Here is a 19,364-nt window from a genome sequence, read left to right as displayed (position 1 = left end):
ATATATGCATTCCCTGTGACAATATACATGAATCAGAGTTCCCTTAATGCTCAATATGGAGGAACATCTACCCATTCTCAAGGTTGAGGTGGGTATGCACATTTCCCCACATGGCCTCTTTTTAGGCAAAAGCTCAGTATAGTAATTTGCATGAAATGCGCGTCATGGCCATCATTTAGAGTTTGCCTCCTGTACAAAAACTGGGTGAAAACATATTTTGAATGAGTTGAACGCAAATTGCGCTTGCTTCTGTTTAGCACTCTTATTTACCAACAGCAGTAAAAACACAAAACAGAAGCTGAAACCGTCTGTGCACATTAGGCTCCAGTATCATCATAAACACTAGGGGGCTGATTTACAAGCCCTTGTGCCGCCAGCCAGTGTGTCACTTTTTGTGAGGCACCAGCAGCGCAACCTGCTGCCCCATATTTACAAGGGCACGTAAAGCCACCCTGCGTGGCTTTTTGTATCCTTGTAAACATGGCCCCTTTACACGCAACACTTTGCGTGAAAGGAGCGTACCAGGGATGTTCCTGTGGGTGTTCCCACTCAAGACCCATGGCTTCTGCAACATTTCCAGATTTACGAGAAATCGTAAACCTGGAAATGTGTCAGATTGCTACGCCTTTCCAGGGGAGGGAATGGAGGTGCAAAGAGGAGAAATGTTTTAATTTCTCCTTGTTGCAAAGTCATCCTGTGCCCTGGTCACCTCCCAACTTTTTTGCTGAATAGTACTGTTGGTAACTGACTCTGACTGACCCTGGGCTCTGCCTAACGAGGCCCAGGGCCAGTGCAACGCTGAAAGACACACATTTAGAATACAGTGAGAACACCTACATACACTATGGTACACTAAGGGTTGGGGTACCCCTGTGGTTTGCATGACCTACCCTATCAGCCCCTATTAAATATTAGGGCAGGGGATTAAAACTACCTAGCAGTCCCTAGCCCACAATAGGGCATGGCAGTTTGGAGGCCAGCAGCTTTTCTGCAATTGCATGTGCGCATTGCTGAAGCCTGAGGTCAGTTTTAAAAGTAGCCCTGGGTGGCAAGACTGCTTTTAAAAAGTAAATTGTGATCAGACTCGACTTTGGGGTTTGTGGCACTTAGAAATGGATAACCTACAATGTTTTGGCATATTAGGAATCCCCAGGGTCTCCCTTAGGTGTCCCAGGAGGGGGGGGGGGAGGGGTTGGGTATTTATAAGGTAGACCCTTATAAATGAGTTTTATATGCCCTGGGTTAAGTGAAATTTCACATTTCACTCCCCACATTGTGGTAAAGTGCTGCCCAAATTCGACGTTGATGCTAGGAGCCATGTGGAGGGAGGTTCTGATTGATTGATCTGCAATATTTCTACAGATTCAGAACCCCTAAAGTCTTCCCTAGTTGTCCCATGGGGTGTGGGTCCTGTAGCTATAAGCCACGTACTTATAAAATATGTTTTGTAGGTCCTGGTGCTGGAAACATGGCCCAGGTCTTTTTTCCCATTGCACATCCCCTGCTACATAGGTTAACATGGTAGGAAGCTATTAACTAATAACTCTTGCTAGGAGAGGGCTAGAAGTACCATTCAAAGACTTCCCCGAATGGTATTAATGAACTCAAAAATAAGATATTGGTGAATTTCTCCTAAAGTGTACAGACTTTCTTGTTTGTAAGTCCAAATTCAGCCTTCCAGTGGTCTGTCCTGATTGGTCAAGGTTAAGTGGATTAGCCAGGCTGCCTTGAAGAGGTGATACAGAGCCCCTGGGGTTAACTGGCTCTGCTGGAAGGGCAGTGTGCTGCTGCACAGGAATGCCAGAGCAGGGGGAGGAGTCGTAAACCATGGTCTTCAATAGGGAAGAGGAGGCCTTAGTGTCATTTACAACCCTAAACTCTTTACCTCAGCCAGAGCCAGGCTTATGGAAGGAATGTACAGATGCGTGGGGGAGTGACTATGGAAAGTAAGCCATCCTAAGGGTGTGTTTAGCCAGCTCTTACCTCCCTGCTGGAAAATCAGCCATTGTGAATTTTGAGGATTTGGTGCACTCTGGGACAAAATAATGCCACACTCTACAGAATGTGGTCATAATTTTGGGGAGTTGCCCTACTCCCATTGGTCAGCAGTGACCTCCTGCTTGACCCAGAGAACTTGGAATAAGTATCTGAGAGGGCAGAGCCTCTCAGATCTGCTGCTTGAAACTTAAGGAAGCAAGACGTTGCCATGCTGAGAAGTTGGGGTGCAAAGTTCTAAGGCTTGTCCTCTGAAGACTGCAACAGCTGAAACTACAGCCCTGTGGATTATCTTGCTGCAAAAGAACTAAAGAGTGGACCCCCTGCAAGCTACAGGTTAACAGAGATCACCTGGACCATCACCCACAAGGATCATCAACTTGGAGAACACCAGTGGATTTGTAAGGGATTTGTTCAAGTGGATTGTGGGAACTGAAGTCCTCAACTTTCAAGGACGATCTTGGAGCTTCCAGACCCTTGGAGTGAGTTTGAGAAACTTTGGGAACCCTTGAGGAACTTCAAGAAGAAGTTTGGAGCAACTCTGAAAAAAAGCTCCATAGAGGCACCGACTCAACCTGGCCAGCCAAGCCGTCTGCCTTCAACCGCGAGCCGGCCAAGCCATCCAGGTTCATCCCGCTAAAAGCTCCGTAGGTCCAACTTCCAGAGTTTGACCGGGCGTAGAAGAAATCCAAGGCTGGCGAACCCTCACCGAATCCGGCCTGGTGAAGAGCATCAAGGGGCCCCGCGAGAAAAAGCTCCGTATAAGTTTCTAAGTCCAAACGAAGAAAAGGTGACCGGGAGCAACCGTGAAAACCGAGCCGCCTGGCTTCAATCGCGTGTCGGCCTGGATCCTGCGTTTGCCCTGCTGGAATGCCCCGGATCTCAGACTTCCATAAGTTTGACCGGGACCTCATCGCAAGGCAATACGGCCAACCCTCACCGAATCCAGACTGGCTGAGAGCTTCGAGGGACCCCGGGAAGAAATGCTACAGAAAAGTTTCTAAGTCCGAAGGTAAAAACTGTGACCGGGACCTACCGCAAGTGGTAGCCGCTCAAGACTCCATCGCGGTCGGCCTGAAACTTTGACTTTGAGCTGGTCTATCGCGACCAGTTATCCCAATAAGGCGCTGTATGTTTCTAAGTGCTATATAATGCTAAATCTTTGAAAATTCATATCTCCGGTTCCCTACATTGGATTATTGTCGGTTTGGTGACATTTTAAAGATTACAATATTTCCTATTTTTATAAAGTGATGTTGGATTTTTATTATGTGTTGTGTCTGAATTATTTACTGAATTGGTGTTTTTAAATGCTTTAATACCGGTCTTTGAAGTTAAGCCTGCCTGCTCGCAGCCAAGCTACCAAGGGTTGAGCATAGGAATAATTTTCTAAGACCTATGCTGAGTCCTATCATGTGTTAGTGGCCTTATTGCCAGTGGCAGACCTACATTTGCACCTACCAATAATCCACTTTCCAACACTCCTGTTTTTTTCCTCTTTCTATGTGTGCTGCATTCTGCAGCACACATAGGAAGAGGAAATCACCTCTTGTGATTGTTTTTGGGCAGGAAAGTGTTCCTCCCTGCACAAAAACAATCATCCTCATGACGTAGGCACCCTTGCACTATAGTGCAAGGGTGCCTACGTCGGCATAAGGCAGCTAATTGTGAGGCAGCATAGGGGAGAGCAAAGAGATCCATCAGATCATTGTACATATAACGCATCCCTGTACTTCGGAATAAATGCAGCAAGCCAAATTTCTTGTGGCACAGTGCTGCGTTAATTCCTTTTAAATAAGGCCCTAGTGGTCAAAAAGTGCCTGACTGAGTGAGAACACACTGTAAATTGGCGATGATACCCACCCTGTCAAACTCATGCTTCCCGCACTCCCCCCAAACCATTCCTCCACTGGGGGAAGTACTAGGCTTTTAATGGCAGAGCGTCAGCCCACCTTGTTGGCCGAAATCTCTAAGGGGATGGCCCTGTGCTGCAGGACCGTTAGATAATGGAGACTATTGCTATGCCCCATTTAGGGTGAATCGACTATCACTCTTTTCCTGATCGGGGACCGCCATTTGAGGCATGGAAGCATTGGATATTAAAAACACACAAAGGCCCCAATGTTCAAAGAGAAAAAAACTCCCCGTGCATGAGAGCCATTTTCTTTTCTTTTTTTTTAAATATAGTGGCCGGCCCTCTGCCTGGAGAGCGGAGGCCATAGTGTCCATTGACCTGGCATGATGTGGTATCACCCACCAAAGTCTAAATGAGGCCCTACATTCACTCTCCGGAGTTTTATGACTAATCAGGCCCAACCTTCAGATGTGGCCATGAGAGGGATCAGACTTGAATGGTGGCAAATACCAGGCGAACTCTAAGACTTCAATTACTTTATAGAACATGGAGAAGTGGGCCTCTGGTGTTTTTTACATTTGTTTTTAACTTCATCATTGTCTACTATTAACATCACAAAAAAAGAAGCATTGTTAATGCAGAGGTTTTGCGTTAATAATGAATAAAGAGCTGTCTTCATCGTCCAGGAGAAGGAAAGAGCTTCTTGACAGAAAACACAGGAGTGGAGAGTGATGCAATGGGCTGAGCTGCTGACTCGAGAGCTGGGGATCCCGGTGCGAGTCTCAGCAGCGCTGCACAACATCCTGTGATTCTATGCAAATCACTCAATCTCTCTCAGGGTGATAAATTGTTATATGAATATGCTGCAATAGTAAAAGGTAACACTATGAAAATATAGTTCGACCAACGCAGATGTTTTGGTGGCGTGAAACTGATAAGACAAGCAAATGAGGAACAAGCATTGGTAAATGCAGGAAAATATGCTACAACCAATAGAAATGGAGGAAAGGTAAGTGGCATGCCAAGGCACCAATGAGAAGCCAGGAAAGAGAGGAGGCGAATGTAAGTCCCTTTTAAGTTTATATTAAAAACAATAGATTTTTCAAGCACAGCGCAAGCCCTGTGCAGGCGAAAATTAAAAATGAAAACAATTTCTGAGTGTCTGCAAAAGTTAAGCTAAGAAGATACTTTATAGCCTCGTCCGCTTTTTATACGGAGATGACCAATGAAAAAGGAATAATAATAATGCAATAATTAAAGGTTTAAAAACTAGAAATGAATAAAAACAAGTTAGATCTCAGAAAAAAAACCACTTCTAAACATTAGCTTGGTGTTTTTCTGTGCCACAGTAGGGGCTGAAGATGTTGATCTATGGTTACCTTACACACCAACTCTAAAGGTCTATGACCATGTGACAAAAGTAGTGGTACAACACCCGCAGTAGGGTCTAGAAGGCCACGGGAAGAACTTGCATCTAGCTCCCTAAAACTGCTGGCACCTGGCAACAATGGTGCCCTGTTTAGAGTTGTGCTCCTTTTTAATTAAATGTTAATTTCTTGAGGTACTGACGACAGCGTTTGTGGCTCATTCTGTGCAAACTGTTGCTAAATCAGAGTGTTGAAGCAACGTTGCTGCTCTGTGGTCTGCATGAAGCAGCTTCAAATGGACCATAAGGGTGTTCCCAGTAAGAGAGCTGGGATGGAGCAGTGCTCTCCTAATTGAAACATCTTGTGGCACCAGACTCTTACAGATATCAAGTCAAAAATAGAGTTGTGGATTAGGCTTAAATGTTCTGCAGTCTTCCCCAAACAAACACCTACATAGAAAGGCATGCAGTGAGCTTAGTGTATCTTTAATGCATAATTGTACTAGCAGTTCATTGGTCCAATGGCCTGACTCAATGTTCCTCAGAGTTGGATTAAAGAATTTTATAAGTGTGAATCAACAGTGTATAAAACTGTCAATGATTATAGATGGATTTGAAGATTATGGCAAGGTCCAAGCTCTACCTCTTTCAAATGCCCACATTCATTGTCTGAGCGCCTCTTGCTTCCAAAACAACCACTGTGCCCTCGGTGGCCCATCTCTCTGTTCACCATCCTCCTATTACCACTACAGACCCCGCTCTCAGCAGTATCCCTCCTCCTACTGAATCTCTGGTTTCATTCTAACTGCTTCTGCTGGAACGAGCCTTCACCCCATCTCACCTTTCTGTGTCCCTTTTGAGTTAACTCTTGTGACATACAGCACATTAACAAGCATTTGCAATGCAATAGGTCTCGCATTTATTAGAGTTTGAGCGATTGGCATTGTAAATCTCAAAGCCATTTATTTATGTTTTGACCTAAAAAGGAGGAAAAAAAGCCTAAGACGCAGCCAGTCACGTCACTTTAATGGAGGAAACGGAGCAGACACACAGTAGAGATGTAAGATAGGGGAACCATAAAGGAGGACAAGCTAAAGCGTGGCATGCCGATATAGAACATAGAGGAAAGTGGTGTGGAGTACCAGAGAGTGGCACGGCAAAAAGTGGAGTAGTGTATTGTTTCATCTAGTGCCATGTATTGGAGTGGCATACAGTGGAGTGGATTTGTGTAGAGTGCAATGGCGAAGAGTGCAACAGCATGGAATTAAGCATCTTACAATGCAGCGTCCTAGAATGTAGTGGCGTAAATTAGAGTGTTGCAAAGTAAATGCAGTGGCGTAGAGTGCGGAGATGCAGAGTAGAGTGTTGTGGAGTAGCATACAGTAAATTGCCATAGAATGTAGTAGTGCAGTTTAGTGGTATGCAGTGCTGCAGAGTAGAGTGCATTGACGTGGCGTTGAGTGGCACAGAGTGTTGCAGACCATAGTGACAGAGCACAGCTGCATAGAATCCAGCAGCGTACAATGCAGCGTGGTGGAATGCAGTGGCACATAGTAGAGTGGCATGGAGTGCAGTTAAGTAGAGTGCAGTGGTGTAGAGTAGATTATTTCAGAGAAGAGTGAAGTGGCATAGAGTGGAGTGGTGCAGAGTAGAGTGGCATAGAGTATAATGGCATAAAGTGGTGTAGAGTGCAGTGGCAAAGAATAGATTATAGAGTGGCATACAGCGGTTTGCCCTTGAGTTGAGGGTTACAGAGTAAATTGCACTGGCATAGAGTTTATTGGCATAGAGTGCAGCGGCGTGGCGTGGAGTTGTGCAGAGTGGATTGAAGTGGTGTAGAATGCAGAGGCGAAGAGTGCAGTGATGTAGAGTAGAATGGTAAAGAGTAGAGTAGCATACATTAGAGTGGCGTAGAGTGCACTGGCATACAGAAGAGTGGTACAGAGTAGAGTACAGTGGCGTCGCATGTAGTGGTGTGGAGTAGGGCGTGGAATGGAGTATGCATAGTGTGATAACACACAGCCATTATAGACAACACATTCTCAATTGGAATGCCCATTACACAAACATACACCTTTTCTAATAAAACTATACAGCTCACAAAGTGTGGAAATGGCATCAACTAGTGTACTGATTTGTTTTGCTCATATTATAAGTATTTATTTCCAACACGCTTCAGAATTAACAAAAAATGTGCTTCATTTGTGTCTTGCTAATTTTTAAATACTTGCACAATTCAGTATCCAGTAAGACTGTCATATAAATCCTCTCACTTTAAAGGCAGAGATAGAAAAGTAAAAACCAAGCTCCCTCAGAAGACGGAGCCTGACACTGTGTCTTTGAATAAACGTGACAAGATACATACAAGTTGACGCACTGATTAAAACTTAGAGTACTACTTAGTCCCCTTTTAATTTCAAGCTTCCTTACATGATTCACTCACTCTACACACACATCTACACTTGCACTTCACATTATAGAAGATCTCCGATAAAAAGCCCCTGAAAGGGTGCCCGTCAGGCATTGCAGCTCCAGCCTGACGAGGAGCAAGCCCTATGATGAAGCATGGCACCCTGCCATGTGTGTGAGGCCCCAGTTCCACAAGGAGGAGACCCTGTCTCCAACCTTTGGACATATATAGATACCGACCATTCATCTAATTCTCTCTTCCTGTATCCTAAAGAACTGCATACCTTTTTGATAGAATTGATATATCCTAGGGGCTCGTATGCTGGACCTTTAAGCGCCCCCCATCTCCTTCTTTTTGTTGAGTTATTTATAGAAAAAAGTGACATCTTACAGTCTTCAGTGTGACACTGTCTACATACCAGCTCGAATGCAGGACAGTTTATATTTTTTTTCTCTTACTGTAAAGATATAGGATTTTGTAAACACCAATCTCCATGACAAACTAAGCAGCAATTTGTAAGTACACATAAGCTGCCATGCGATCTCAGTCTTTGAACACACATTAAACGTGACAAGATAGAAACAAGATTTAAAGGCATCTTTACTGTTCATTCAATTTCTGAATGAACAGAACACCTATTCTTTGTCAGCGAGTATCTCACGAGGCCGAGCCAGAAGGTGCTAAAAATAGCTCGCCCTGATTAAATCTAACTCACCATATCGACTAGATCTCTCGAGGCCTGATATGGAACAGAGTCGCCCAGCAGTGTCCAACTCTCACTCTTTAATCCCTCCATGGGGGAAGGGTCATGTACAGGTCAGTTTACGAAGCACCTTCACCTTAAGAGCAGGTACTACAGAATATGAGCACTAGAATCAGCGAATGAAAACCATCCTGGTGGGTCTGTCCTAGGAATATGATTTGTTTTACTTGTTTCGCTAAGCATGTGTCAAAGTGCTTACATATTCCTAGGTGAGTGAACAGATTAGAAGGAAAAGTACGATTTGCTCAAGATCAAACAGTTCGTTAATGTAGGAAAAACAGCACAACTTGCTCCAAAGGTGGCTACTTTATCACCATATTACATTTTGGTAGGACAATGCCTGTTCCCCTTCCTCATGTAGCAGCCACTCCAGTTTTTTCCCCCCACACACTTATAAGTAACTTTCAGTACGGAGTTCGGTTTTAAATACTCACAGCCATGCAAAAAAAAAAACATAAAAAGATTCAGAAGAAGTTCTAAATTTGACTGTCCAATACAATGAAATGTAGTCCAATGGAGAGGCCAGGATTAAAAATTGTGTCTCAAATAGTTTTCAACTAACCTACTAGACCACAACTGGCATGGATTCCAATGGCAAGAATAAGGGTCTATCAATCCTAGTATTGTGAGCCCTGCTCAGATTAATAATATAGTGTTTATTTCCTGCGCATTCCGGTAAAGCGACAAAGCAGAGATTAGATGTCAAGTTTCTTAGTTCCTAGCATGAGCTTTCTGTATGGAGGCCATTTTTAAGGCCCCTAACTATTTTGGTCGCACTGGAAATAGGCATGCTTGGATTGAGACCATTCATTTAGGTGATGGGGCTTTAGGTGGTTACTGGGCAAAACCACTCGTCTTAACAATATTTCATCCCTTTCGGATCACGGAGTTATCAATTTCGTAAACTTTGCTCTCCAAAGATAGCTATAGGGAGCAGTCAAGTCTTACTCTAGGTGGTACTAGTAGAAAATTGGAACGCAAATACAGTGTCACACGGTAATCATGTTTGATAAACTCAAAATACCACAGTGTCACATCTTTTAAAGTAGCCTGATTTGGAAGAAAGGAGCTATGGAATGAAACCCCGGCCCATCACCCCGAATAAACGTCTCCTGATGCTTCCACACAAGCTTAGCATCCCTATAAGCAAAGCGTTTCCTGCAAAACACTAATGGGAAATTTGCCTTCCTAATCCCAAGAAGAGGTCTCACTCAACAAGGTTCAAGCAGGGTGTACCTCAGGCAGCAAAGCACAGGCAATGCCACCTTAAAAGCACACTAAACACACTCTTAGATAGAAACGGACAAATCCCTCTCGCACTACAAAGAACAGGCCTAGCACCCTGACAGTACTACCTACAGGGAATACGCCCCATGTTCTCACATACACTGCCACCTTTGCACTATCGGGTTCAGCCATACTCAGCAGATACCATTAAGTAAAGGCAAATCAGGTCGCATAACTTAATATATGGTTATCACCCCCAAGTCAACGAGCACAGACGACCATGCCTTCTACCCCCTACCCTCCCAAAAAAACTCAACCTGTCCCTTCTACAACAGTGAGGACGAGAATATTCCCCCTGCACCCAAACCAAGCATACCGATCGCCCGCACAACAACAGACATAATAGACTCTTAAGATTGCAAAAACTGCCTGAGCTACTAGTTCGCGTCACATTAAAACGATGCTGCTCACACCCCCAAAAAGAGGCTCATTCAAACTCCACAGTACCCAGTACCGGCAGCCCCTTTAATAACATGAAATATAAAAAAGATTCCCAGGGCAGCCACCGTTCGCTGGATCATGCAGATAAGCACGAGTACAGGTAGCTCTCAAACCAAGAGGCAACTACCACTACCCTTAAGCACCTTCAGCTTGTGTAGTTCCACGGTGTCCGCCATCTTCTCTGCTGCGCCCTTCTCACTCTCACCAATAGCAGCCGTCCTGTTCTGCATCAAAACCTATGGCAGCCATCCGTGTTCAGCACCGGTACCAATGAGTCCTCCTTGCTCACAGCCTCACACCGTCCACCACTCACAACAAACCACTATACGCAATAAACACCAGTCACAGTAGACCCTGCGCAGCGCTCTGAGCAATGAGAAGACTCACGTGTTCGAGGCGACAATCGCACAGGTGATTGATTAATACTCCGCCCACAGCAGCTGTCGAAACCGAAGAACTCCATGCTAGTGTTGCAAGGAACAAGGTTATAGCTGGGCCCCTCTTGCTTGGTGCAAACACGTCAACGTGTTTCCGCACAGCGGAAGGCTCTTCATTTAACTGAATCACAAGATGTTTAGCTGACGCAGAAGCTTGAACCTGGTTCCCCAGCTACAAAGTCGGCCGCCCTAGCCGTTAAGCCACATTCTCTCCCTTCTCTCCTTCACGCTCAGTGGCAATGAGGTGTGGGCGGGGCTGGGTCTCGCTATCGGCTCTCTACCATTGTAAATAACAAGTGCTTGCATCTCTTGTCTTTATGGGGCCATGTGTTTTGAACACATAGCCCCATAAAGATCAGAAACCTTTTGCGACAAAAGGAAAGGCGCCCGGAAGGCAGACGAGCCCGTCCAAATGGGACGGCTCAAAAAGCCGAACAAAAACGTCACAAACACCTCTTTTCCAATGGCTGGCCACCGTTTAGCATAAACGGTGACGCCTGCCAATGGAAAAGAGGGGCAGGGCTTAATGCCCTTTACAGAAAATACCCAAAATCATTAAATCTCGCCAGCGAGACTGCGCATGTGCGCAGCCCACACCAGGCGAGACCTAAAAAGAATATAATACATGCTGACGTGAAACTATGCAAAAGCAGAATTTACAAGAACACAGTAAGTTGTACAGTAGATATTACCTTCACAACTAAATCCACGTAGCCTTTCACTTCATCACTGGAAACCGGAGTGTACGCGCGGATCACAAGATTGCCATTGACTTTTGCAGTGAGGAAAATATGCTGTCCTGGCAAGAAAACAAAATATTTTTGCTTGTCATAATTTTACATTTATTCCATTATATATATATATTTTATGATAAGATAATATCAAATATCTCAAATGCATATATAATAAAATATGAGTTTTTTTAAAGTCAGGTGTTCTCTTCTGATCATGGACCATCACTGCCCTTACGCACAATTGATCACATTGACCATGAAGGTATTGGAGCCTGGGCTGCTGATGCACAACGGACTTGCTGATGGCACTGCTTACGGAACGTGCCTGTGAAATCTCTCTCACGTGTACACAATATATTCCATTCAGTCTGTTTTGTTATTTCAAGTGATCCTTTGTACATAATACAGATCGTGCCATTCTTCAAAAGTAAAGTTATGTTTTCCATGTTAACTCTCATAGGAATCTTTTCTCCGCAGTACAGCGATCAACACAAAACTGTATACAGCTTGTAAGGAAATAGGAACTTCACTCAAAGAAGTACCTTTTTAGATTTTACTTATTTTGTTATACATCCTGAATCCTGTAGGACTTCCCGAGCTACAGCTCACAATTCCCCATGTCCCATGCATGAAGGTTTAAAAAAAAAAATCTGAGTTGAGGTGGTCTTTTGAGATTTTTAAATTGTGATGTTGTGGTATATTGGTACTCCACTAAGTGTTTATGGGTTGACAAGATTGCATGTCAGCCCACGGTGCATGATGTGACCAAGGCTTATACCAACACACCTATCATAGTCAGTGTCGTAACGCAAGGCTAAGGGGCCCCCCTGCAATGTACACAGAGGGGCCCCCGCTCCGGATTTAATACAGAGCTCGCAGGCTTGAGTACCATGCTGAGGGGGGCCCCTGTAGTTCAGGGCCCCCCACACCATGGGGGATGTGGGGGCCTGTGTTACGCCCCTGATCATCGTAATCTAACACACCCAATCTTATAGCTTTACAAAACCAATATTAAAGCAAAAATACCATTAAACACATACCGGGGCATATTCACAATGAAGTAACGAAGTGCGGTGTTAGCCTTCTTTGCTTAAAGCCATGCTACACCACTTCAGAAATGCAGGGCTGCACTGTATTTACAAGAATATGGTGCAGCCGTGCATTTCACCCTGCGCTGGGGCAAATTGTAGCTGCCTGGCGCCAAGGCAGGCACTCTTGCACCATTGTGCAATGGTGCCTGAGTTGCAGGGAAAGATTGTTTATGTGCAGGAAGGTGCACCTTCCTGCACATAAACAATCACCAATGGCATTTTGTAACTTCTATATGTGAGGCATTTTGCAGCACACATAGAAGTTGCATTGCCTTGTTTTTTTTTTTATAGATTGTTTATGTGCAGGAAGGAACACCTTCCTGCACATAAACAATCAATGGTGTTTTGCTGTTTCTATGTGTGCTGCACAACGCAGCACACAGAGAAACAGCAAAAACAAGGAGAGATAAAGCATCTCTCCTCGTTTCACCTGGGTAAGACCAGGTTTTTTTTGGTCTTAATTTTTGCACTGCCCCTTATTTACGCCACCCTTGTAAATATGGGGCAGCATCAAAATCAACACCCACTGCAACACCCATTGCCCTCCCCTTGCACGCTAAGTATAGTGTGAAAGGGTGCCTTATTTACAAGACAGCGTTAAGCCACGTTAAATGGCTTAACGCTGCCGTGTAAATAAGGCAAAGCCCGTTATCACTACCACAATGACACTAAAAGTGACATTCTAGTGGTGATAGAGGCTTGTAAATATGCCCCATGGTGTGATACATCCGTAAAACCAACATCATGTGTCAACACACCCATTCCTATAACTCCACACAACCACCATAACACACAACACACCCAGCATCATATATCAACATACACACAATCCTATGTCCACAAACAACGTTGTATGCTAACACACCACCCTCATATGTTCAAAGAACTAAACTCACATACCAGCTCCTTTACAGACCTCCACCTAGCAAGGCGACATTCCAGGACGCACTTCTAGACACAGTTTCAAACCTGATAACAATACACTCCAACCTATGCGTTCTGGGTGACCTCAACATTTGGTTTGACAAACCCAATATGACCCATACAAAAACAATGATCACTGGCCTAGACGCACTGAACCTGCATCAGATTGTCCACAGACCCACACACATCGCTGGACATATCCTAGATGTCATTTTTGCTAATACTGAACTAGTTACCTTTCAAACTATAACTCCAGTCACATGGTCAGACCACCACTTGCTTGCTTTGCAACATAAAAGAACACTAAGCGACTCACTTAAAACTACCATATATTTCATCCACCTATCCGCCGTGGAACAAACTCAATTTGGAACACTTAGAAACACAACTAACATCCAGTACAAATCTGGAAACAATAAATTCTGTTCAAAATCTACATGAGTGGCTACAGGAAGCTTTTGACATCCCAATACCACTCAAAACCACACAACAGAACAAAAGAAAAAAAGCGCCTTGGAGAAACATAGGAAAAGAAGACATAAAACAACAAATTAGAAAGCTGCAACGTACCTGGCTCAAAACAAATGCCAAACAAGACAACCTTCACCTACAGAAAATTAACACATTATACAAGTCAACTATCAAAAAACTAAGAAAAAGTACTATTCAGACAGAATCCAAAATGCTAAATGTGCAAATAAAGAATTCTATAAAATACTCAATGAATTTACAAACCAAATTGCCTAGAAGGAACTCATCCTGTTACTCAAGATTTCACAGACAAACTGGCAAATCATTGCACGGCCAAAGCAGACACATTGGACTCGTACTTAAAACAGAAACAAAGCACCAGCACTAACCCTTGTACAAATCAACAATCCAAGAATACTCTAACCCAGCCTCTCCGTTCCTTCCAACACATCTCACACGATGAATTTATGGACCTGGTCAAAACAATCTGCTGCCACTCCAGTAAGAAGAATCATCAACGATTCCTTAACTACCGGAATATTTCCCGAAGAACTCAAAAAGTCACACATACGCCCTTTACTGAAGAAAACCAACTTGGACCCGCTTAATCCTGACAGCTACAGACCCATTACAAATGGACCTTTCATGGGCAAACTGATAGAAAGAGCAGCGTTCACCCAGATGTCACGATTCATTGAAGAGAATGACATACTTTCAGACTTCCAAACAGGATTCTGTCCAGGAAGAGGCACCAAATCTGCCCTCCTTGCTATCTGGGATGACCTGAAGAATACAGTAGACCGCAATGGGGTTGCTGGTCTACTCGGCTGCCTTTGACACGGTTGACCATGACACTCTGAAACAAAGACTCAATGAAGCCAGCATAGAGGGAACTGCTCTGGACTGGATCGCCTCCTACCTTCGAAACAGAACTAATGTATCCATACCCCACCTTTCTCGTACGAACCATACTTCACAAAAGCAGGGGTCCCTCAAGGCTCTATCATCTCGCCCATGCTTTTCAACATCTACATGACGTCATTACCGGAACTGATCAATCAATTTCACCTCACGTGCTATAACTATGCAGATGACACGCAAATACTCCTTCAACTGGAATGCCCTGATTTTCAGTTGTCTCAGAGCCATGGATCAGTTGATGACTTGGAGCAATCTCAAATTGATTGCTTCCAAAACAGAAATACTCTCGTGTGGCGATTGGAAACATTATAACCCACTTGCCGCCTGGCCTGATGAACTGGGATCACCGCCTAAAGTATTGAAGGATGTAAGAAACCTCAGAATGACCATGGACGCCAAGCTGTTGATGAATGCCCAAGTGGACAAACTAGCAAGATCAAGCTTTGTCACTATAAAAACGCTGCAACAAATTTTCCCTCATTTGGGATTTCCACACAAAGTCCAAGCTACCATCTCCCTTGTTCTGTCCAAACTCGATTACGCCAATAGCCTCTACCACGGATCAACGACCATGAAAAGACTACAACGGATTCAGAACTCAGCTGCCAGACTACTCTTGCATATCAAACTGTGAGACCACTTCTCCCCTGCCTTGAAAGCCCTGCATTGGTTCAAGCTACTTTGTATCACCCACAAAGCAATACATGGAATGGGACCGCTCTTCATCAGGAATAAAATCACCAAACACATTCAACAAAGGAACCTCCGCTCTAAAGGGGCATCTTGCTTCAAAATCCCAAGATACAAGAAAAAAACCATGGATGGAACATCCTTCTCTGTTCTAGCAGCCATATTTTGGAACTCTTTATCCCCAACATAAGATCCACCGACAACCACCTTATCTTCAGAAAACGACTCAAGAATTGGCTCCTCCCCACATAAGCACCATTCGCAAACAGAAATTTGCAGCATATCCCTCTGTATATAAGCATTTATTTTCACTATAGATATGTACCTATTGTTGTGTATTGCTTTGTATAAACATGCAGAATAATTATGTTGTAAAAAAAAAAAGAAATCATCTTTAGTCTACACGTACTTGCTTCCATTGTGCATATATGTACCTCCATGTACTTGGATTTGTGTGTCTGTTACGTTTCTCCTGAAAAAGCATATCCAATGCACTACCCTATTTCTCATCCTGTACCTCTATCAATATCTTTAATCTCCATATACTTACCTCCTTTATGCATCTATATACTTTCAATGCACTTATGGATCTATATTTTTATCACTTTCTTCTAATTTGGCATTTCCAATGCAATACCCTATTTCTCAGCCTATACCTCTCTCAATATATCTTCTAGCCCAAGTTTCTGACTCATCTCAAACTTCTTCCTACTACTCTTTCCAATGCACTACCCTATCTCTTACCCTATACATCTATCAATGTATCCTCTACATCCACACTCTCATTTATCCCAAACGCCATACCACTACTATGGTCCCCAAAATAACCCTTTCTAGACTCTCTCCTACTCTACCCCTCCTTGCATCATCTGGCACCTCTTTTACTATACCGATCCCCCAAAACAAACCTTTATAAACTCTTCCCTCTGACTCTTCCCACCCAAAAACCCTTTTAAATCATCCTAAAGCCTCCTCCTACTACTGACCTAAAATAAGAAATAATAATGAAAAGAAAATCTTTCCCTCTTCTATCCCTCCACTATCCTTTTCAATCAAAATAACCGACTAACATGTTCACTTCTCAAATTCCAAAAAGGTGCTTCAAAACCCCATTAGGGGTAGCAAGCGCTATATAAATACAAACATCTTTCCTTCTTCTATCCCACCACCTACCCTTCTCTATCCAAATAACTGAATAACATACCCACCACTCAAATTACTTCATATTTCACTATACTAATTTTCAACACTAATCCTTTATGGATTCCGGAGTAGCGTGCTACTCGCCAGGAAAGCGATTCAAAACCCATCAGTGGTAACAGGTGCTATATGAATCCAAACCTTTATTTCCCTTCTATCCCTCCGCTATCCTTCTCACTCCAAATAACTGTCTAATATCCACAACTCAAATTACTTTCATATTTCACCATACCAATTCACCACTAATCCTTTATGGGTTTCCGGAGTAGCGTGCTTCAACACCCCATTAAGGGTAACAAGCGCTATATAAATACAAACCTTTTTTCCTCTTCTATCCTTCTGCTATCCTTCCGAATCCAAATAACTGACTAACCTATCCACCACTTAAAATTTACTTGCATGTTTCACTATACTAATTCAACACTAATCCTCTATGGGTCCCGGAGTAGCATGCTACTCACCAATTACAATACAATACAATACCAATACACCTACTAGCTTACAGCAATAAACCTACTATATATGCTAACACCGCCACAATCATAGGGCCATACAATTAGAATTTCTACCCGCATTATCAAGTTTCAAATATTGCCCTGCAAAAATATTGTAGCCAGAATATTGACTGATACTATCTCTTGAAGGTAAGTACATATAGGTAGGTATGGATGCGCTATTCTAAAATCCCCATCTATGTACCTAAATAAGTGAACAAATATATATATATATATAAATTGGCTTCTCACAGGCCCACCCCAGGAGTGGCCGCTGCAAATGGCAGTCCGTCGCAATGGACACTCACCTGAGCAATGCACGCTGGGATTTGAAGTCCCCCAGTATCGGACTACAGCTGCAATGCAGAGCTCGTGTTGTTTCAGCCAATGGGAATGCCGTGTGAACTATAAAGGAGGGAGTGAGAGACACCCAGTGGAAACAGGCATCTGACGAAGGCACTATGCCAAAATGCATTATGCCAGCCAGCCACGGTGAATAAAGGTCTGCCATAGAGTACCCCGCTGTGTCCTCTGGTCTTTCATTGATCGACTTCCCCTCATCTCTTCACGCGCTGGCCAGTAGCGCGCCTACAGTGGATCCGCCATACAAGTGGCCCATGTATTTATTGGCAAAGTCTACAAGTGTTCCAAGGGATTGGTTTCTCACGGGCCCACTCCAGGACTCGGCTGAGCAAGTGGCCGCTGCAAATGGCAATCCGTCATTGTACGGGGACGCAGGATCATTGTACCTGCATGTCTCGGCCCGGTTTGGTTCCCGCTCTGGTGGTTGTGGCGTTGGGGACTCAAGGCAGCCTTCAGCACATTAATTAAGGGACTAACTCGGCACGCATTTGCCCACTCCCTCCCTTGTTTGGCACATCTGAAGTACAGCTCTGCAATGGACACTCACCTGAGCAATGCACACTGGGATTTGAAGTCCCCTAGTATCGGACTACAGCTGCAATGCGGAGCTTGTGTTGTTTCAGCCAATGGGAATGCCGTGTGAACTATAGAGGGAGTGAGAGACACCCAGTGGAAAAAGGCATCTGACGAAGGCACTACGCCGAAATGCATTATGCCAGCCAGCCACGGTGAATAAAGGTCTACCATAGAGTACCCAGCTGTGTCCTCTGGTCTTTCTTTGATCGACTTCCCCTCATATATAGATATATAATATATATATATATACACATACACAAATATATTAGAGAGTATGCAATAATCACTGTGTAGTTATGTTTTAGGTCAGAGTCTCCATTGAAAAGGCCTTGCTTGATGTCTCTGATAACTTTGGCACCATTAGACAAATCTGCACAAAACGTTCCAAACAAAGTTAATCCGACTTGATTTCGGCATTGCACGTTTTGTGATGGTACAGGAGAGTTGGCATAGTGTCAAAGTAGTGACATTTCCCATTTTTACTCCCATAGGATTTTCTGGTGTCCTTTACACACAAAAATGGTTAAACACAATTAAACCAAGTGGTGCATGAAAGTAGAACTTTACTCAAAGAAGAAACTTTGCTTTGTTTGTTGTAAATCTGTTCAGTAGTTTTTTTCGAATTAGTATTTAAAAAATGTGTTGGGTGCGTTTTGAAGGTAGAGGAATCTGCACTGTTAGTCCAAGGACAATCTGCACCACAATTGGGCTTGTGGATCCAAAGGCAATGATTGGCTGGTCACAAGAGAAAATGTTTTTTTGCGGCCACCATTACAGGACACGCAGCATGGTGCCCAGATCCTGAAAATGAAAGCAAAAGGTCACGTAATGGGGCTGATTGAGCACAACCAGGACCCCTAGGATGAATGGGAGGATTCAAAGGGCCCCTTGCAGAATGATCATTGTCTGTTCACCGAGTCTTTCGACTAAACCTCTAGGTGATCCTGAAAACACCTAAAGGGCCCGATTACAAATGCATGGCTCAATTCCAATCCCATAGCAAACACGTTTGCACAGGGATCAGAATTACGAGTTGTGCAATATCACACCCTCGCAGTTTCTCTTACTAAATTCGTGCAAGTCAAACCTGCTGAAATTTATTGAGGGAAATGGCCCATAAACAAAGGAAAAAAATGTCTTAGTTGGTCTGTTAAATACTGATTCCGCATGTCATGCCTCATTTGCAGGTTAGAAAGTTATAATAAGAGGAATTTACTGCACGTAGTAAATATCTAACTGAGGGGTAATGTTATTTACCACATGTTACGTGGCCAGGCACAGTTCCTGGCCATGTAACATGGCCAGGACCTGTGCCCAACTGGCCATTTGCAGCCAACCACGTTACA

The 19,364-nt window shown here is 43.8% G+C and overlaps 1 protein-coding gene across 1 annotated transcript in view; it reads right to left on the bottom strand.

The window, feature by feature from the left end:
- LOC146857649 (NADH-cytochrome b5 reductase 2-like) overlaps positions 1-19,364 on the bottom strand; it is a 175,287-nt gene that overhangs the window by 70,836 nt on the left and 85,087 nt on the right. Inside the window, exon 4 of the mRNA XM_085648226.1 lies at positions 11,247-11,353. Within this exon, the coding sequence (XP_085504352.1) occupies positions 11,247-11,353 (107 nt within the window). The remainder of the gene's footprint in view (positions 1-11,246; positions 11,354-19,364) is intronic.

This window comes from Triturus cristatus, chromosome 3_2 (assembly GCF_964204655.1).
Source record: "Triturus cristatus chromosome 3_2, aTriCri1.1, whole genome shotgun sequence".
NCBI lineage: Eukaryota > Metazoa > Chordata > Amphibia > Caudata > Salamandridae > Triturus > Triturus cristatus.
Note: the sequence above shows the minus strand (reverse complement) of the source record. Positions and strands in the feature narration are given on the sequence as shown.